The sequence below is a fragment of the Diospyros lotus genome, chromosome 11 (assembly GCF_014633365.1).
Source record: "Diospyros lotus cultivar Yz01 chromosome 11, ASM1463336v1, whole genome shotgun sequence".
NCBI lineage: Eukaryota > Viridiplantae > Streptophyta > Magnoliopsida > Ericales > Ebenaceae > Diospyros > Diospyros lotus.
In genome coordinates this window covers 4,627,847-4,647,717 of record NC_068348.1, presented here as the reverse complement: position 1 = coordinate 4,647,717, position 19,871 = coordinate 4,627,847, and the positions used below count along the sequence as shown (strand labels likewise).

Here is a 19,871-nt window from a genome sequence, read left to right as displayed (position 1 = left end):
TTAGAGGCAATCACTTTACACCCTCATCCCCATTGACCAACATACCAAAAAATCAGCAATATCCAACGGCCGGATCTCCATAGATCTAAGCTTAAACTTTCGACCAAACCCACACCTACATAAACGCACTAGCACTCACCACTAGCAACCGTGGCCGGTGGTTTTCAACAATTAGATCCAACCACCTGATACCCTTATCCCCATCGACCAACATACCCAAAAACCAGCAAGAGAAAGAAGAGAATGGAGGAGATATGAGAAAAGAAATGAGACAAAATCAGTGGGCAGTCGAACGATGAGGGGCGTTCAACGGCGTCTTGCGAGGGTGATGGCATTGGCGGGCGCGGTTGACGGTCGAGCCTTGAGAAGGAAGAGAAAAGAATATAAATGAGAGAAGAGATGATGGATGTTGTTGTGTGCGAGATTGGGGGTGGGAAGAGGATGAGGTGAGAGTGTTTTCCAAGTTTTGGCGTGTTTAGTATGTTTTGACTGAAAACACTCTTGGGTTTTCTTTACAATTTTTTTTTCTTATTTTTGAAAATAGTAAAATAAATGCATTTTTATGGTTTTAAAAAATTAAAAACTGAAAACAGGCTGAAAACAACAAAGAGAACGGAGATTTAGGTTTTTGGTATGGGGTTTATAACCTTTTAAGCATTCTCTCATTTACAACTAACTTTTTAGGAGAAGTTTTACTTAAGGGGTGTAACAGTGATATTAGAGTCGACCCCATGTCTTCCAGTTATAATCATGCAGTGACAGAGGTGATATCGATATTATAGTGTTCGTCTAAGACTAGCTGTGGCTAGTACATAACTTGTCGTCGTGGCTCTCAAACTGCAGAACATGGTGATATATTATAGTCTACTATAAAGTATATGAGGTTTATAACCTCTTAGATATCATTCTCTTTATAGGTGAGTTTTATTTTTAAAAAAATAAATAAATAACAGAAGTATAGTCTTTTAAGTGGATCTTGTTAAGTTAGTCTTCAAACCTAACCCATCTCGATGTCATATAATTTATACTATTCTGAACTTTTCTCCAATGCCATCAACAACACATATGATCTTCTCCACCAAATAATTTCAGGTCACGTGACAGTCGACCAAATAACTTTGTCTCAATTTCTTTGTATGCAAAGACAAAATTTTACAGTAAAGCAAAAAATAAAAGAAGACTTTCCTTCCTCACTCTTCAATATCCACTTGCTTGCTCTTCAATCTCTCTCTCTCTCTCTCTCTCTAGACGATGAGCAAACACCGGCAACGGCCGCCGTCCGGTCGGACAAACTTGGCGTCGTGCGTGGTGGCCACCATCTTCTTGATCTTCGTGGTCATCGTCATCCTCATCGTCTACTTCACCCTCTTCAAGCCCAAGGAGCCCAAGATCGCCGTCAACTCCGTCGAGCTCCCCACCTTCTCCGCCGGCAATGGCACCGTCAACTTCACCTTCTCCCAGTACGTGGCCGTCAACAACCCCAACCGCGCTTCCTTCACCCACTACGACAGCACCCTCCAGCTCCTCTACTCCGGCACCCAGGTGGGCTTCATGTTCATCCCCGCCGGCAAGATCTCCGCCGGCCGCACCCAGTACATGGCCGCCACCTTCTCCGTTCAGTCCTTCCCCCTCGCCTCGGGCTCGGCCTCCCCGGAGAATGTGGGCCCCACCATCTCCGACGGCCTCAGCGCCGCGCGGGTGGGGCCCACGATGGAGATCGAGTCGAAGATGGAGATGGCGGGCCGGGTCGGTCTCCTGCATTTCTTCGCCCACCACGTGGAGGCCAGAGCGGATTGTCGGGTCGCCATTTCCGTCAGCGATGGGTCTGTGTTGGGCTACCATTGCTAATCCTTGCTAGGAGCAGAAAGAATTCAGCACTATTTTCCTGCTTTTTTGGTTTTTTTTTTCTCTTCTCACTTGGGTGTTTGGTTTGAACTCGAAAATTGGTGAAGAAACTGTAAAAAAGTTAGACCCTTCTTCTGAGGTTTGCATTTTTGGTGACTTGAGACTGAGCCTGTAATTACACTCAAGTCTAACTAACTAGTCTTAGTTTCATCCCATAAACAAAGTCGTTTTCCAGCAATTATGTGACCGTAACGGTGCCCATTTGATAGATATTTAAGTTGATAGTGATTGTAACGTCGAATGAGTGAAGGGCATTGGCTTGGTTGGTTAGCCAAATCGATTGGACTGGAATGCACATGCGGTTGGGGCAAATATTCAACAAAGCTGCCATCCTGTCCAGTGGGGATGGATGAGTTCCCGTTGTGGACCTTTCGGCTCATTATTTCCAAGAAACAGTTACCGCCAAAACCTATGTTTTCAATTTAAAGAAAACAAAAAAAGAAGAAGAGGAAGAAAACAATTGGATTGTCGCAACGCGCAAGCAATAATTAGAAAGCAATGCGAGCGGAAATGGCGGGTAATAATTACGGGTGGGTAAAAATCCGCTCGAATTTTGATGAGTTCTTACTTCGGGATTCGGGTAGAACTGTCCTTTTTGACTTTATATATATAATATATATGTATAGAGGGCCATACTAATTATTGTATTAAAAATAATAATTAAATAATCTTATTTGAATTTTATTTTTAAATAATAATCTGTTTTTGTTATATAAAAAATGTTATATTCATAAATATGTTTAACGATAATTTTTATAAATTCACGTAATATATATAAATTTATAATAATTTTATTTAAAAATAAGAATAATTTAGAATTGTTCTCTTAAAGATATGATTATTATTAATAGAAACTCACATCATATTTATCTTACATTCTCTTAGTAATCGATCTAAATTATTAAGTAAATTTATTGTTAATCTTTTAAGTAAATTATTATGAATTTGAGTATATGTTTCTTTAATTTTGTATAAACAGAGATAAAATTAATTCTAACCTCAGCTTAAAGATGAAATTAATTCTATTTCTATTTATATAAAATTAAATAAACATAAAATAAAAATAATTAAAAGTGAAAGAGCAATAATAAAATTATTGGTATTTTAAATTATAAATAATTGGTATTTTAAAATTTCAAGTTTGCGTGCAATAATAATTTATATTTTAAAATATAAAATAATTAATATTTATATTTTAAAATATAAATATAATAATATTTATATTCTAACACTTGTAGAAGCAGCATATGAGTTCAGACATAGAAAAATTCTTGTCTCTAAACTCTATATTAAGAGTTTTTTATTTTATGAAAAAATAATTAAAGAGCTAGTATTTTTCACATATAATAATTTAATAATAATTTTATTAGTTATTGATAGGACCAAGAATTCAATAGAAAATTAGGATTTTATTATAGAGAATAGGGAAGAATAAGTTAAATATAAGTTGAGGCGAATAAATAATTGATTAGGTTGATAACCCTCGGGCTTAATAAACTATGTTAGGGTCTTCATTCATGTTAGGTTTGGGTTTGAGTCATAGGGGAAATACTGATTTTTGGGCTTTGTGGCTTGGCTACGTGCACATTAGTGTCGCACACGCCTAGCCATTGGGCCCAGATCCTTTTTTTTTTTTTTTTTTTTTTAATTATGTGTCATTACTCGTGTCTCTCGCCGAACTCGTTCTTGGGTTATCACGAGAGAAGTAAATCGAAGAATATGCCCAAGTGATCAGGGTTTGAGGCTGCATCCATTAACACTTACCAACGACCACTCCAGGAGAAATTGCTTCCCTCAAAAATCGATCCCAGACTAACAAACTTTAACATAATTGCATCTTTACAACCCTTTCTTTACCACTTGGTTGTGCCTCTAAGAAAAATGAGAAGGCCACCCTTTTGTTGTTGATATTACACATGTTATTATCGATAAAATTCAATTTTATAACTAATTAGTTATGGAATTTTTTTCTCTCATATTTTTTTTTTATTGAATTCTTGATTTTAGTGATAGATTTTTTTTGTCTCTAATTAATAATGAATTTAAAAATTCACTACTAAGCAATTAGTGACTAAATTTTAGACATTTAGCGATAAATTTGTTCCGTTGTTAAAAGATAATTTTTTTGTCATGAGTATTTTAGAGCTGTCCAATTTATTATATATTTTTAAAAATTTATGTAAGGTAAATTGCAATTATGACTTGATGCAATTTTTATGGCACCCCATGCATTTTAAAATTAGCCTTTTGCGACTTTGTTGCTTTAATTTTTTTTTGGCTCATCCCTTCTATTATGACTCTTATTTAAACTTCAAGTCAATTAACAGTAATTAAATTATATTAAATCTAAATCTAATTAAATAAAAAAATTATTGTGTGTTGGAACCAATCACCAATGATGGGTTCTAATCGGTTGCCCGAACCATCGTTGAGTGTTGATTCTCTACTTTTTCCTCCAAACTATGTAGTGATGGATTCTTCGAGCAATGAGCTCTTAGAGTAGAGAAATTAGAGAAAGAGAAAAGAGAAAAAAAAAAAAAAAAGAGTCATCACAAAGAATGTGCAATGGTCGGTTTGAACGATTTGAGAAGTATTTTCTAAACAAAACCCCTAATGATGGTTTGACTATTTTGAAGTCATAATCAAATCACGACATCTTTCAAATCACTCAAACTATAATTTAGCGGTTTGAAAAATGTAAATGTAAAAAAACATAGTAACTGAAGTTTGACAATTAATACTCATCCAACAAAATCAAAAGAATCATAGAAACTGCCAAAAACCACAAAACAAATAAAGTTTCAAATTAAAAAACACAACTATATGTCAATGTGTCCAATACATTCCATTTCAAGAATCTAAGTTAAAATATTATCTAACAACTTTCAATAAATTCAATTCAAATACACTTTGTTTCAAATATCTAAATTAAAACATTGTGTTATTATTTGTGATTTAAATAATGTTGATTTATAATATGTTTTTATTATATGATTCAATGATATTTGATACGTATTTGTTAATATGTTAATTTGGATCTGCATTTTATGTTAATTTGCATTGGATTTATGTAATATTTTGTTGTTGTCTTTTGTCGAATTTTATTGGAGTTATTGATCATTCACATTGGCTCATCCGACGGCTCAAGTCTCTTGCCCCTTTTATATATAAAGCTTGATGGAAGAGAAATGGTCATTCTGAACCCTAGACGCATCTCGCAAACTCTCTCGTTCTCTCTTTCTCAAAGCAGTAAGAACCTTAACCCTAATATGTCTATTCATTGATCTTTCTCTAATATCAATGAAGTCTAGTAAGAAAGGAAGGTAAATAGAGGATTATTTTGAGTACTGGAAAGGCTTGTACATATCTTGTGCTCGGTTTATCTGTGTTCTTCATATTGTAAGTATAACTTGTATATTCTTGTTATCTTTTTATGTACACTATAAATCCTTATACTGTAATCCTAATTTTCTAGTAGATTGACTAGGGACGAAACCCCTACCGTGAATAGGATCCGAACACGTAAACTGTTGTCTCTTTATGTGCATGTGTAACTATTTTGTTTCTTTTTCTTATTCTCGTTTCTTCGATTCAGTGATCAGTCCACCACTCTTGACAAATTCAAAGTTCTAAGCATTGTTGTTAAAATCCCGATTTTACGCGTACGATTTTACGATTCGAAGACCCCCAAACGATTCAAATCCTATGTAAAATCCAATTTGGGATAAAATCCTATAAAATCTCGATTTTACATGTACGATTTTACGATTTTACGCTTCAGAGATCCCTAAACGATTTTACGATTCAAAGACCTCTATTGATTTAAGTTGTAATTTAGAGGATGCTTCCAACGTCTCAATGTCACATAGCATCTGACATTGGAACTTATGCAATGAATTGTTATATTTTGCCTCTAAATTGGAACTTGATTTAACATTGATTACATAAATTCCAATGTCACATAGCATCTAACATTAATTGCATAAGTTCCAATTTATTTGATTTAAATTATAATTTTTACTTGATTTAACATTGATTACATAAGTAAATCAAGACAAACAAGTAATTAATTAATGAACCACCCAACCCCAAATTGGGATATTACTTGATTTAATCAATGTTAGATAAAGAAAAAATTGTAATCTAAATCTAATTAAAGACATTGGAAGCATCCTCTAAAGAATTTTAAGCTATATTTTACCTCTAAATTACCTATATTTTGCCTCTAAATTGCCTATACCAATCTGCTAGTTTTTGAGCTATATTTGGGAAGTATAATTTTTTGAATTATAATAAGGAATAATCAAGTTATTAAATAATATTAATTTATTTTCTACAAAATTATATTATTATAAACATATATTTACAAAAATTAAAGGGTATTTTTAATTATCTCTAAAATCTTACGATTTTACGATTCGATTTTACGATCCGATTTTATGGACCCTTTGTCGATCCCACTTAAAATCTCGATTTTAACAACCTTGGTTTTAAGGACAGTTTATTTCAAATATTTAAATTAAAAAATATTGTCCAACAACTTTTCAAATTAGGGTTTTTTTTTTTTTTTGTTAAATATGATATTGGGGTAGGTAGTGTTTGTTAATAAAGATATAGACCGAAAAATATAAGATATGAAATTTTTTTTAAACTTTTGTCATTTCCAATGTATTTGTTAAATGTGTCTTGATAACATTTGAAAAAGAAATACGAGATTTTTTATCTGATATTTTTCAAATATGCTTATCTCTCCTCCTTCTAAATAAGTATATTTGACACTTTACAGATAAGAAAAAATGACGTTTGCATCTTCTAATGTATTTTAAAAAATTTAATAAAAATCTTAAAATATTTTTCAATCTTATCTTAACAATTTCATATATTGATTTGGAAAATATTTCAATTTTATCCTAATGCAATCTTATTTTACTCATTTTAATAAACACTAACTTAGTAAATTACAAGAGTTTTTTAAGTTTCAATTGAAGAGTATAGACAATTAATTTTACATGTCAATTTACTAAATTATAAAATTAAAATTGACCACCATGATTGATTTTTCCAATAACCCAAATAGTCACCGACTGCTCAAATAAATAAAAAATCACGATTTAACGATTTAAATTAATTTAACTGGGGGTGATTTGGACAATTCAATTTGAGAGACAGTTTTAATTTTAATAGCATTATTATTCATGAAAAGGACAGTGGGCCGTTACTTATAAATTACACAAAGCGTGGACTCACATCAATGTTAATGTATCCTTTTTCAACTCAAAAGTGACGTACGCCTCTAACCATCAAAATATATATATGACTAATTATTTGATTTAGTTTAGAAGTAAATAAGAGTAAATATTCAATCAATTTGATTATTGAATTCATAGAATTATTTAAATTAAATAAATTAAACTTATGTCAAAAATTAAACTGAACCAATTAAATAAATTCTCAAACTAAAAAAAACTGAATTGATTGAAAAAATTAAAAAAAAATTAATATAACAAAAATTGTTAAATTTAGAAACCGAATCAAACCAACCTACCACTTAAACCAAATTGAACTGGTAATTTCGGCTGATTCAGTTCGATTATTTCAATTTAACTGAAATGTTACTCTCCTAGAAGTAAATATCGATGCAGCTGATTTGGTTCAATTATTTCAATTTTATATTAAAATAAATTTTAATATAATTTTTTTTATTTATAGATATTTAACACATTATACCTCCACTATAGAGTAAGGGTGACCACTGAATCGATCAAATTGTTCAAACTGAATAAATTGAATTTTTTTTAAAAATCAAATCGAATTGACCAAATAGTTGCTCAAATCGAAAAAATCAAAAGAAAACTAACAAAATAAAAAAAAAATTACTTGAATAAGAATAAGTGTTACTTGAATAAAAATAAGTACTATTCAAGTAAAAATAATATTACTCAATTGAGAATAATTTGTACTCAATTAAAATTTGTGAGCAGTTTTCAAAAGATTTGGTTGTTCAATAAGAAGTCCAAATAGAACTGAAATAATCAAAAAAATTAAATATAAAAATAAAATTAATCTGCTAATTTAAATTTGTTTGATTGGATTATTTTAATTTAATTGAAATTTACTCAGACCCACTACAAAGTGTGTGTGTACCCTAAACCTAAAGTGTTTCAGGCCCACTACAAAGTGTGTGTGTACCCTAAAGCTAAAGTGTGTGTGTACCCTAAACCTAAAGCCTTTTGTCATTTTTGGCAATTCTGAGGTGTTCCTTCTAAGAATACAGTGTCCTCTATCCTCAGACTGCACTTCACCATTTTACATTCTTTTTATATCCCACTTTCTACTCTTTTATTATTACACTGCATCTCTTAAATGCCAGTAGGGAGTAACCATTGGGTTAAGGTGGAAGTGGGCATCATTGAGGCCTTGGGTGAGGCAGTGAGTTCAAATGGCAATCATTCTAAAATTGGATGCGTTGTTTTTACTTAAAAAAAGCTCACTGCTCGTCAACAAACCACAATCAATGCCTCTCTATCTAGCCCATTATTGCCACTAGTTCCAGACACAAGCCCACAGAGCTTTGAACCCAAAAATATTGATATATTTTACAAAATATTATTGAACTTTCATAATTTTTAATTATCACATCAACATTCACAAACTCTATAAGGCAGCTTTTGTGTTTCATGTATTATATTGTCGACGTTTAGAATTGGTCAATCGTGATTCGTTAGCCCGCACTGAGAGAATAAACACAAATATAAAGAAAAAAAACTAACAGAATTAGTAACAAGTTATACACAGAAAATTTTTTACGTGGTTCAGTCAGAATGATACCTAGTCCACGATTATTCTCTGATTATTTTAATAGAGTAACAATGATTTTTGACCCCTATTTATAATATGAGGTGTTTACAATTTTTATAAAATCCAAAATTGAAGGATAATATCATAAAGATAGTATTTCTTTATCAGTTTCTCAAAATCCGAAATGAATTATGCATCATCAGGGATCTGGTTTGCTTGAGATTAGGAATGTTGACTTTTTCTCTAACTGCTTCTGATAAATTCAACATCTCTTCGTGACGTGAGCTGAGTAGTCTGGCAACCTGTCTCATTGCTTAAGACTTTTCGCGATATGATCCAGTCGAAGTGATCCGCAACCTCGCCATGATGTATTTAACCCGGGACTTACTGGGCTTTTAAGGGATTGAGTCAATCCTCTAAACTATTTTCAGCCCATAAAAAATAGTCTATAAAATACTCGTAACAGATACTAACGGCCTGTTCTCTTTGTTGTTTTTGGACTATTTTTTGTTTTCAGTTTTTCAAAACACTCAAAATGTGTTATCTTTGTTATTTTCAAAATGCATTTTCGAAAACAAGTGAAAATTTTGTAAAGGAAATGAAAAACAACAAAAAATCGTTTTGGCTGTTTTCAGCCAAAACACGGTTAAAAGTTCAAAACACGGAAAACAACTGTGTTTTCAAATTCACGCGGTGTAGATGCTTTGAGTCCAGAATCCATGTAAGCACCCCCGTCCGGATATCCCAACCACCTAAACTACCCGAACAAGAGCACTTACGGAAGGAGAAATAATGAAACATAAGACAGAAACTACCCTGGCATGCATACACAATAATAGAAACAGCGGAAGCTAAACTATACACATGCATGCACTACGGGTACTCCGCTAACATAGCGGACACAAAATAAACAAATGAACACAGACTTCTGTGCCGACATACACTAGACTCAATGAATGACCTGGCACAGTAGAAATAATAAAGTAAATCCTACTCAACCATCAGAGTCGACAGGGACTGACGGGACTTCCTGTACACCATACCGACACTGCCGTTAGAAGCTGACTCCTTTACCCTTGACCCACGCTGCCACTACCTGGAATGATGGAAAGTAAAGTGAGTCGAAAAACTCAACAAGCATAAAGAAACAAAAGGCTGAAGGTTGAACATATCCAATAAATTCTCCCCAGAACACCAGCCCCCAAACACACACAAGCCATGAGACGCTACAACTCAATAGTATAGCATAATAAAAACACATACCGGTCCTTGGGGCCCACACAAAACACACGACACCCAACTCCCATACCAATCTGCCGTTGCCTTAAAAGGCAACATGTATATTCAACAAACTTGTGCGCGTTGTCCCGAGTCGATGCTCCTATCGCCCGTGTGCTCACCTTGGTCCTCCTGACACCCAAGCCATAGAATAATTGAGCCGAAGGCTCCATCAGAAAAGTCCTCTCGTCCGAGACCTGAGAACTGTCGGTAACCATGTAATGCACATAAAAATGTAATGGTGTATTGAGCATCAACGTGATACACTGGCGCCCATACATCCAGGCATCAGGCCATGCTTCGCCCACATAGTAAACCACACGCGATGCATATGCCCGTGCCAGATGCAACCTAACCACGCTAGAATGTCCTTGTCCAAGCATACTCAATAAATGAATATCCCAACATGCATCCCGTACCCATGTGAATATCAAATCATGAACAATAATACAACATATCGAATCATGCAATAAAACACATAGTGGTAGGGCTAGTCAGCAGTGCCTGGCACCGATCAACGGTCAGTGATTAGGAATGTCCGCCCAACGGTCCACATCAGGGCCGTATGATAGTCTACTCCAACGTCACCAGACAATCGACCACTGCCCCACTGCTTGATAGCCCTAGCCGAATCATAAATAAACTCGAGAAATCCATAAATAAACCCGCACATCTAGGAACCTAGTCCCCAAATTAGGTTCGACATCATTCTGAAAGGATTAGGGGTGGTACAAACCCCCGTAGGTACACAACAAATAAAACTCTAGAAGTCCCGGATTTAATATAAATTATATCAAATGAATAATACTCAATAAATAATGCTAGGCGTCGAATTAACGTAAAGGAGATGATAAAATACGAGAAATCACGGAGTCTCTCACGGAAATTAAAGAACATGAGGAGAGGGTTAGGAGTTTGCCTATAATTGATTGATTCTTGCCTCCTTTGTGCTCTCGTTGCGAAGTAAAGCGTTTACTAGTAATTAATGAAATCACAGGTTTAATTAAATAAATCTATCATGTAATATAAATAATTTAGCTGTATAAAATTCTTAAACATATGCCGCTTCTAATACTTTTTACCCACGTAGGCACATCGCAAATAAAATCCCAACGAGACTCATATTTAATTTAAATTAAAACACGCTAATAAAATCCTCAATTCGTATAATTAATACGCGAAACCAAAATGAATTGAGGGAAGACGAGGGGTTCACAAAATGGAAAAAGATCGCAAGGGTAGAGGGAGCTTGCCTCATTTAAGCTGATTACAGCGTTTCCAATCTTGAACACCACCAAATTAATACACATTGTAAAATAGATTAAACTTCCAAAATTAATAAAATTGGAGCCAAAATAAAATTTCAACCGTACAGAATGTTTAATACATAATTCTCTACTTATCGGGCTAATTAAATCGTGATTAAACCTCAATTAATCTTGAATTTTCTCCCAATTTCCTCTATTGCGCATGCTACTTCTTCTCCATTTTCTTCCCTCAATTTCCTTTCTGTTTCTGCTTCAAAATTGGCCGAAATTAGCCTTTAAATCGCATGCACGAAGGCTGCTTGGCAGCCATAAAAAGAATGGCCCAGTGTGCGCCACTTGGCAGCCGTTGGGCCACGGGGAAGGAGCCACCGCCTTGGGCTGAAACGACGCCGAAACACGTATTTTTCGGCCCTCATCTGGCCAAATTAAATGAGCAAAATCCCCTAACCTCGCGTGCATGCCCTCGCGGATCAAACCCGCGACCACCTCCCACGCACACACACACGCGACTGCTTGATCCAGCTGCTCCCTCATACATATAACCGCTCCAATTAAATTTAAGGTGAATTGCAACCATTTTCGCAATTCACATTTCAGCACCCCCAATTTCCTTTAATTACACACACACCCCCAAACTCCAATTCCCTTTTATTTCACTTACACCCTAAAACTTCCAAAAATCCACCAATTTAATTTATTTTACTAATTCCATAAATACTACCAAATAAATAATTATTTACCCTTAATTTATTTTAATACAAATAATTTAATATTTTCCTTAAACTCATAAATAATCACCCTATACGCAATAATTAATAATTATCGCCTAATTAATTCCATCATTATTTCCATAAACATTTCTAAATAATTTCATTAATTACCTAAATTTCCTATGTCCACAAAACTTCATTAATTATTTTTTTTCCTTAAATCTCCAAATACCAAAATTAATAATTAATATTTATCTCCAAATTTTAGGATGTTACAATCCATCTCTATGTCTTCCGATTTCCTGAAACTCAAGCATCCATCTTCATTCTCTCTTTGAAGCTCCAGCAACCCAAATCTTCTTGGCCGTCGACCACGCCTGCCACAGCCATCACTGCCACCAACCGTCGTCGACCACCATCTCTTTCCCTCTTCCAGATCTAAGAAGATCTGACTCCATCTCGGCCATCAATCGCGAGTCTCTTCCTCTCTTCCAGCCGTCATCGACTCTTTCTCTTCCTTGTTGGCTGTTGCAGCGCCTTCCACTGCCATCGCTGCTGCCGCACATCGTCGCCACCAGCAACCCAGATTCGCGATGCCTCGCTTTCGCCTACGCCGGTGGTGTCTTCTTCCCCGTCGCCTACGTCGTCCGTTACTTCCTCCTACGAATCTTGTCTTCAGGTCAAACCCTTTGTATTCTAATTTTAGTTATTTTGTTCATAATTTCATTTGTATTTTGATTTAAGTGATTTTAGTAATTTTGTTTCTAAGATGCTTAAATCTGGATCTAACAAAATATGTATGAATTTGGTTGACAAAATGGCCTCACGGCTTCACAATTGGTAGGTTATTTTGTTGTATTAAGACAAAATTTTGCATTTGATATTTCATATTTCTTCCGTTGTGAAGTTATGCTTAGTTCACTAGTGGTGGAACACATTCTAATGATCCTTTATTGTGTTTCTTTCCTTTGCAGATCTCAAGGTAAGCTGCTAAAAATATAATCTCAAGTTTTATGCTTGTTGTAAAGAGGATCTAAAAGCCTTTTTCCTTAGGTCATAGCTATTGCTACAACTTTATGTTGATTAGTTGTCCTGTAATACATATCAAATATCAACAATCTTTGGCAAGTGCATCCCTTGCTCTTGCATCTGCATTTTGACATATTATTGCCAAAACTAGGTTGTCCATGTTCTTTTTATTGGCATCATTTCTTAACGTCGGAGTCTCCTTAGGCCTATTATTATCTTCTTGTGTTACATCAGTTTTCTTGATTAGTACACAAGTAGTGTCCTTAGGGGGGTAAATAGACTTGGTTTCCAATCAATCGGAATCATAGCCAACTTGCTTCCTTCGTAAGGGCTCTACTTCACTAAAAATGTTATTGGTAGTGTAATCATTGATATATCTTGCCGAAGGTTAATAGGGAAGTAGGAAAAGAATCTGATTTGATGTTTTTATTGGCAGTAGTTGATTACATTAGTTATCCTATTACATATCCTCTTTCTCTATCTTACATTAGGTACTGTGTGATGTATGTAATAGCCCATCTTTCAGGGCATGTTATGCCTTAGGAAATTTAGTCTATATTTTTTTTTATTACATTATTTTCGAAATTCCCTAAAACCTTATCTAGTGCAGACGAGATGTTTACACTAGAGAATAAATACGAAGCAGAAGCTGAATCAAACCTGCTCATGGCAATACATACATGAATAACTGGACATAGCATTTATTACAAAGTTATTATATAAGCTTCTGAAAATAAAACAAACGTACATAATTCTTAAACTATTCATTTACAACATAACATGATACATTTCCTCATTTCCTGACGTCTCGCGTCACTATACATCTCCAACTTCGGTATTATCACTACAAGTCCTGACTGGAACGTTGAATTTTCCAGGGGCGAACCCAAGTTAGATGATGAACCATCTAAGTAAGGGTACATAATACTATGTCATGTGTGTATGTAATGTCTTACCTCGTAGGTGTCAACTGCACCCTCAGGCTACCGATCATTTTAGCGGCCATCTCTATCGAAGCCGAGGTGTATGGGTGCATCCTTGGTAAGGCAGCGATGCCAGTTCGTACTCCCTACGGCCTCATATGCGGGTGATCAATGACATCGACGTGTATTTATACATTTCATAATCATGTCGTGGATGCAGTCTATGTGTTGGGTACATATCATAGCATGTCAATATGATGCAGGCATTTGAAGGTAAACAATTATAACTGTACTAAGTTTGAAACAGTACACTTACTGATAAGTTGTCTTGAAAGGCGTGTCGGCCTCGAATATTGTGCCGAGCAGCTATTTCTTAAACTTCTTGCCCTTAAGGACTCCTAAAACATTAAACTTATTTTTAGTATATCATTTTACTATTTTTCATAATTTCTTCAATTTTTCTTTTATTTCAAAGCTTTATCTCTTCAAAATTGCATAAAAATTATCTAGATTTTCATAAAATCTAATTTCTCTTTTCTAATATTCCTTAAATAATATTTCTAACATTCTGGATTTTTTTGGAATTTTTTGAATTAAATTTCTATTTTTCCTTATTTCCATAATAGAAGAACTATTTAAATAAATGGTTAATTTAACATTTTCCGGAAATATTTTCACAAAACATGAAATAAACAAAATTCCAGATAAAATTTTTTGCAAAATTTTATTTCTTTTCCTTTCTTTTCTTTTCTTTTTATTTTTTATTTCTATTTTCTGTCGGGCGCGTGCAAGCCACGCGCCTTCTTCCTACTCGCGGGCGCATGGCTGCACACGCCCGTCTTCTTCATCTTCTCCGGCGGCTGAACACGCCGCCGATGATGCTGCTGCCCCCAAAAGTTTCAAAAAAAGCTTCTAATCTCCTATATCCGACCTCCCGAACACAATAAAAGCCTTAAATTTGTGAAAAACGAAACAAAAATACCTTAAATATGCAATTGAAGGCACAGCTCCGGCGAGGCGCGATTTTTCGGTGAAGCTTCGATCCGCCTCTTCCTCTACTCCGTTGGCCACCAAACTTAGCAGAAACGTTGCCCACGAAACAATGATCAAAACCCTACTCCCAAATCCTCTCAACACTGCCCTAAATGCCCAAACTTAGCTATGAAATTTTCAGATGAATGGGTCATGCACGAACTCGGCTATTTATAGCCAAAACTCCGCCGCGAACGTCCCATCGAAGCACCCACATGCCCTAGAAGCTATTACCAGCGTCCTTGGGAGCATTTAAAGCTCCCCTTACCCCATATCGGCCAATTGCAGGTGCAGCCATGCTTGGCCGTGCGCCTGCCCAGATTTTCGGCGATTTTTCCCCCTTTTTATATATATATATATTTATACGGATATATACATGTATTCATATATATAACTTTATATACATACGTACATATACCTATACATTTATATTTATACCTATTACATACTTATTTTCATTTACCTACTTATATTTACATACTTATACATACTTATATTTACATATTTATATACTTTCTGGCATAAGCATACTTTAATAAATTAATTACATATCATGTAAGCATAATTTAATTAAACTAAATATTAAATTTATTCATAATAACTTGGGGTATTACAATGTATTCCTGTAGAGGGAAGGCTCTTATAAGAATGCATGTTTATCAGTTTTGATTAGGCATATGAATCATGTTTTTTGATCGTTAACACCTTTATGTGGTGAGCAACTTCTGGTATCTAGTTATTTTTTCTGCCATGTGGGTTTCTTGCCATATTTTTTGCCCAAGTCTTGCTTCTTTAAGATTCAATTATTGATCCTTGTTTATGTGGTTAAATCATTTTTACTTAAATTTTGTCTAATTTGTGCTTTATTCACATTCTCATTGACCTTGGTTCATTCTTCTTTCATCTATTTTACTTTATTGTTCCTATTTCTGTTTCTTTTTTTTCTCTGTTCTTTTTTTTTTTTTTTTGGGAGGGGGGGGTGGTGGTAGTGGTGGTGGGGAAGGGTTGTTGGGGTAGAGTTTAGATATTTATTTCTAATTTTGTTGTTTCTTGTTTCACATGTCAACATTTTGGTAGCACCTTTATGTATATGGTATTTTTTTATTTTTCAATTAAAAACTATGAACACGTGGATTATTTGTGTACTCATAAGGGAGATATGCATACTTGATAAAAGAATAAAAAATACCTACTCAAAAATATCAGGCTGATTAGGACACAAAGTTTCACCCTAATTTATGTGTATCTATATATCTGTTGTATGAGCGGATCATCAAAATTCCACCTAGGATCCACCAGATACAGACAAACTTAATTTCTTGTTTTCTAAGTGAGTAGACGGAATATACCATGTCTTTCTCTTATTTTCTTACATCTTATATTAATTTATTACTTGCTCTATCTTAATTACTTTTGAACATATTGCTAAAATGATTTGAAACTCGTGAAATGTTTTCATCTTACTACTGAAAGAAATTATTGGCGCGTACTTACTTATATACTGCTTATTGATACCATTATATGTACTGTTTATCGATTTCTAATTGTTGATTATTGATTACTATATATATATAATGATACTGCTACTAATTGTCTATAAATATTATTTACAATTGATGATCATTAAAGTTTTATGAATTATTAGGTTGTAAACATAAAAAAGTTTAGAATGCAGGCTGTATTAGTCTTGCAGTTTTTCCTCGTGTTTGTTTTTGTTTTCCTTTTCTTTTCCTTGGTCCAAGGGTGGGTCTATCAAATTATGATGTTGAATTATTTTTCATGTCGTGTGGAGTATATTTGGTAAGTTGGAGTATATTTTTCATGTTGGCTTCATATTTTTTTTTCAAGAACCAAGGGTGGTCACAGAGGTAAGACTAAAGAACCAATGTTGTGGTCTGATGAGAACGAACACGCATTTATCGGTATTCTTTACGAGAATGTGAAATCAGAGATATTGCAATGTTCTACATTCACAAAAAACGATTGGGGCAAGATCAATCAAGCCATGATTACTCTCACAAAAAATGGATTACGGCATAGATAAATTAAAGGATGTAACGTCCCGTAAAGCAGAATTTAATTTAATTATCAGTTTATTGTGTTAATTTAATTTAAAAGGGATATTAATAGGTGTTGTTAATTCATAGTTATAATAATAATTATTAACAATCATAAGAGTAATAAACTATCAAAAGAATATAGGTTGCTGTGAATCCTATATATTTAATATAGTTATAAGTTGTGTGAATATAATATAATAAGCCTAAAGAATTGGAGTAGTGAAGTAACGTGGAGTGCTGCATTGAATAGTAATCACAAGTTAACCTTTATAATGCAAAAGTGGTGTATATTAAATTAAAGGAATGTTTAGCTGAGATGGTGTGTGCGCTGAAACTTGTTGTTTGCTGGAAATTAATTCCAGCATTATTGAAGCGCCAAAACGGGGCCGCATGAAGGAGCCGCCTCTGTGCCCAGCCCACGTGACTTCCTCTCCACCAAGTCCTCCTCCTCTTAAATTAAAGCCTCAATTTCAGCCAATTGAAGTGTTAATCTGCAGTAGAAATTAGAAGGGAACAGAAGCAGCGGCGTGTGCGCGAGCAGCGGGAATTTTGGAAAAATTGGAATTTTTTTAAGAAAATCTCACTTTTAATCGCAATTCGGGAATACCAGATAATTCAAGGAGGCGAATACTACATTCTATACGGTTGGAATTTTGTTTAGAGGCTAATTTTATTAATTTTGGCAAATTATTGGGGTGTTGCAATTTATATAATTTTTACCACGTTGGGTCAAAACAAGCCTAAGGATATCTTCGTTAAGGCAAGTTCTTTATACCCTCTACAATGTTCCTTTCGTTGTCAATTTATTTGACGTCCATTTGTTTGTTTCGACCGTTAATCGATTATGAAATTTTGAATGGTTTACTTTAAATTTAATTTATTAAACCGGCCTCGTGGATTTTATTTGTTGGTTGCCTATGGGGGTTTGTGCCACCCCCATGCCTGTGGGAATGATATCGTACTCACCCGGGGATAGGTTCTTAATTGTTCGGGTATTATTATGGATTTTGGTTGTTCATAGGCTAAAGCGGTTGGGCAGTGGGGGCAAGGGTCGGCTGTTCGGTGATGTTGGAGTGACTATTGTACGGTCTATCTTAGGTCGTCGGCTGGACACTCCTAGTCACTGACTGTTGACCAGTGCCAGGTACTTTGATCAGTTCTGTCATTATGTGGTTATAGCATGACTGGTTACATTTTATTCTTGTTGCATGGTTTGGTGTGCACATGGGTATGGGCTGCATGTTGGGGTTTTCATGATCTGGTTGTGCTTGGCCACAGACATCCTAGTGTTGTTAGTTACATCTGGCACGGGCATATACATCGCGTGTGATTTACTATGTGGGCGAAGCATCTGCCTGATGCCTGGATGTATGGGTGCCAGTGTATCTAGTTGATGTTTACTACGCCTTGCATTTTATGTGCGCATTGCATGGTTACGATATGTACAGTGGTCTCGGACGGGAGTATCGTTCCGAATGAGCCTAGGGCTCAATTATTCAGTGGCTCAGGTGTCGGGAGTATCGACCCGAGGAGTGCGCACAAGTTTGTTGAAGACATTTGTTGCCTTTCAGGGCAGCGGCAGGTTGGTATGGGACTTGGGTGCCGGGTGTCTTGTGTGGGCCCCAAGGACCGGTATGTGTTTTTATTATGTTGCACTATTGTATTGTTGCTTCTCATGGCTTGTGTGTACATGCGAGACTGTATTTGGGGTGATCTCCTCGTCTGTTTAATTTATAGCCTTCCTTTTCTTATAACTTGCTTAGTCTTGCGACTCACCTTGCTTTCCATCATTCCAAGTAAGGGTAAAGCGAAAGTTGAGGGCGAGGATCGTGCCACATAGCAGCTAGCCGTGTGGTAGGGTGTACAGTTTGTTTGCCCCCGTTGTCTCTGATATTTTGTCAGGATTTATGTCTCTCATTTTTTACTGTGCCGAGTTGTTCCTTGTATCTTTTATTTGTTGGCACAGGTGTCTGTATATATTTTTTTATACTTCGTGACTGCTGTTCTAGCTGTGTACCTATGCGCGTGCATGTATATAGTTTTGCTTCCATTGTTATATTTCTTATGTAAGCATGCCAGGGTAATTTTCTCGTCTTGAGTTGCGTTCTTTTCCCTTCCATAAGCGCTCCCGTTTGGGTAGATCGGGTGGTTGGGATATTCGGGCGGGGGTGCTTACAGGGGAAATGGAACCATTTACGTAAGGTACATCGCTTGTTCTCTGAACTTTTAGGACATACAGGTGTTACATGGGATCCAAATACCAACACAGTTAATGCTCCAAATGAAGTTTGGCAATACTTTTATACGGTATATATTTTTAGTGAAGAATATTTTCACAACCACTTTTTATCATATCAATCTTACCCTTTTTTTGCTATACAATATGATAATGTGTTTTATTTTTACCATTGTAGATTAACAAGTCCGAGTACAAAATATTGAAGAAAGAAAGATGTAAGCACTATGAAACTCTTGGAGAGATATTTAACGGGACTATAGCTACTGGAGGATTAGGTAATGCTTCAACTCAGCTTCCTCCAATATCAGAGGAAGAAAGGCAATTAGAAGATGATTTTTTGAACAGATGAATTTATGTACGTGTGGAGAATGCTGATGAAGTTACAAATACTCATCGGCGTGAAGAAATTGGTGAATCTAGCGAACGTCGACGTAAGGAACCTAAGATCAGTAAAACTCGATGCTTGTATGGCGCAATGGTCATCTACAATTAGTATGAGGAACGAAGAAACTGAACTTATGACACTTTACATAAAAGAAAAGCTTGCAAAGCTTCAAGGAAAATCATGCAATCAATCAGATAATGAAGCTAGTAGTCTGGATCCTTATTCAAATGCGGTTTGCATGGAC

The 19,871-nt window shown here is 35.1% G+C and overlaps 1 protein-coding gene across 1 annotated transcript; it reads left to right on the top strand.

The window, feature by feature from the left end:
- The first annotated feature begins 1,111 nt into the window (after positions 1 to 1,111).
- LOC127813263 (uncharacterized) lies at positions 1,112 to 2,083 on the top strand. The gene has a single exon (XM_052354152.1). The coding sequence runs from the start codon at positions 1,252 to 1,254 to the stop codon at positions 1,846 to 1,848; it is 597 nt and encodes a 198-aa protein (XP_052210112.1). The 5' UTR covers positions 1,112 to 1,251; the 3' UTR covers positions 1,849 to 2,083.
- The last annotated feature ends 17,788 nt before the right edge of the window (positions 2,084 to 19,871 follow it).

Bases quoted from the DNA above. Each gene is read 5' to 3' on its own strand.
- LOC127813263 (XM_052354152.1), top strand. From the start codon at position 1,252: ATGAGCAAACACCGGCAACGGCCGCCGTCCGGTCGGACAAACTTGGCG.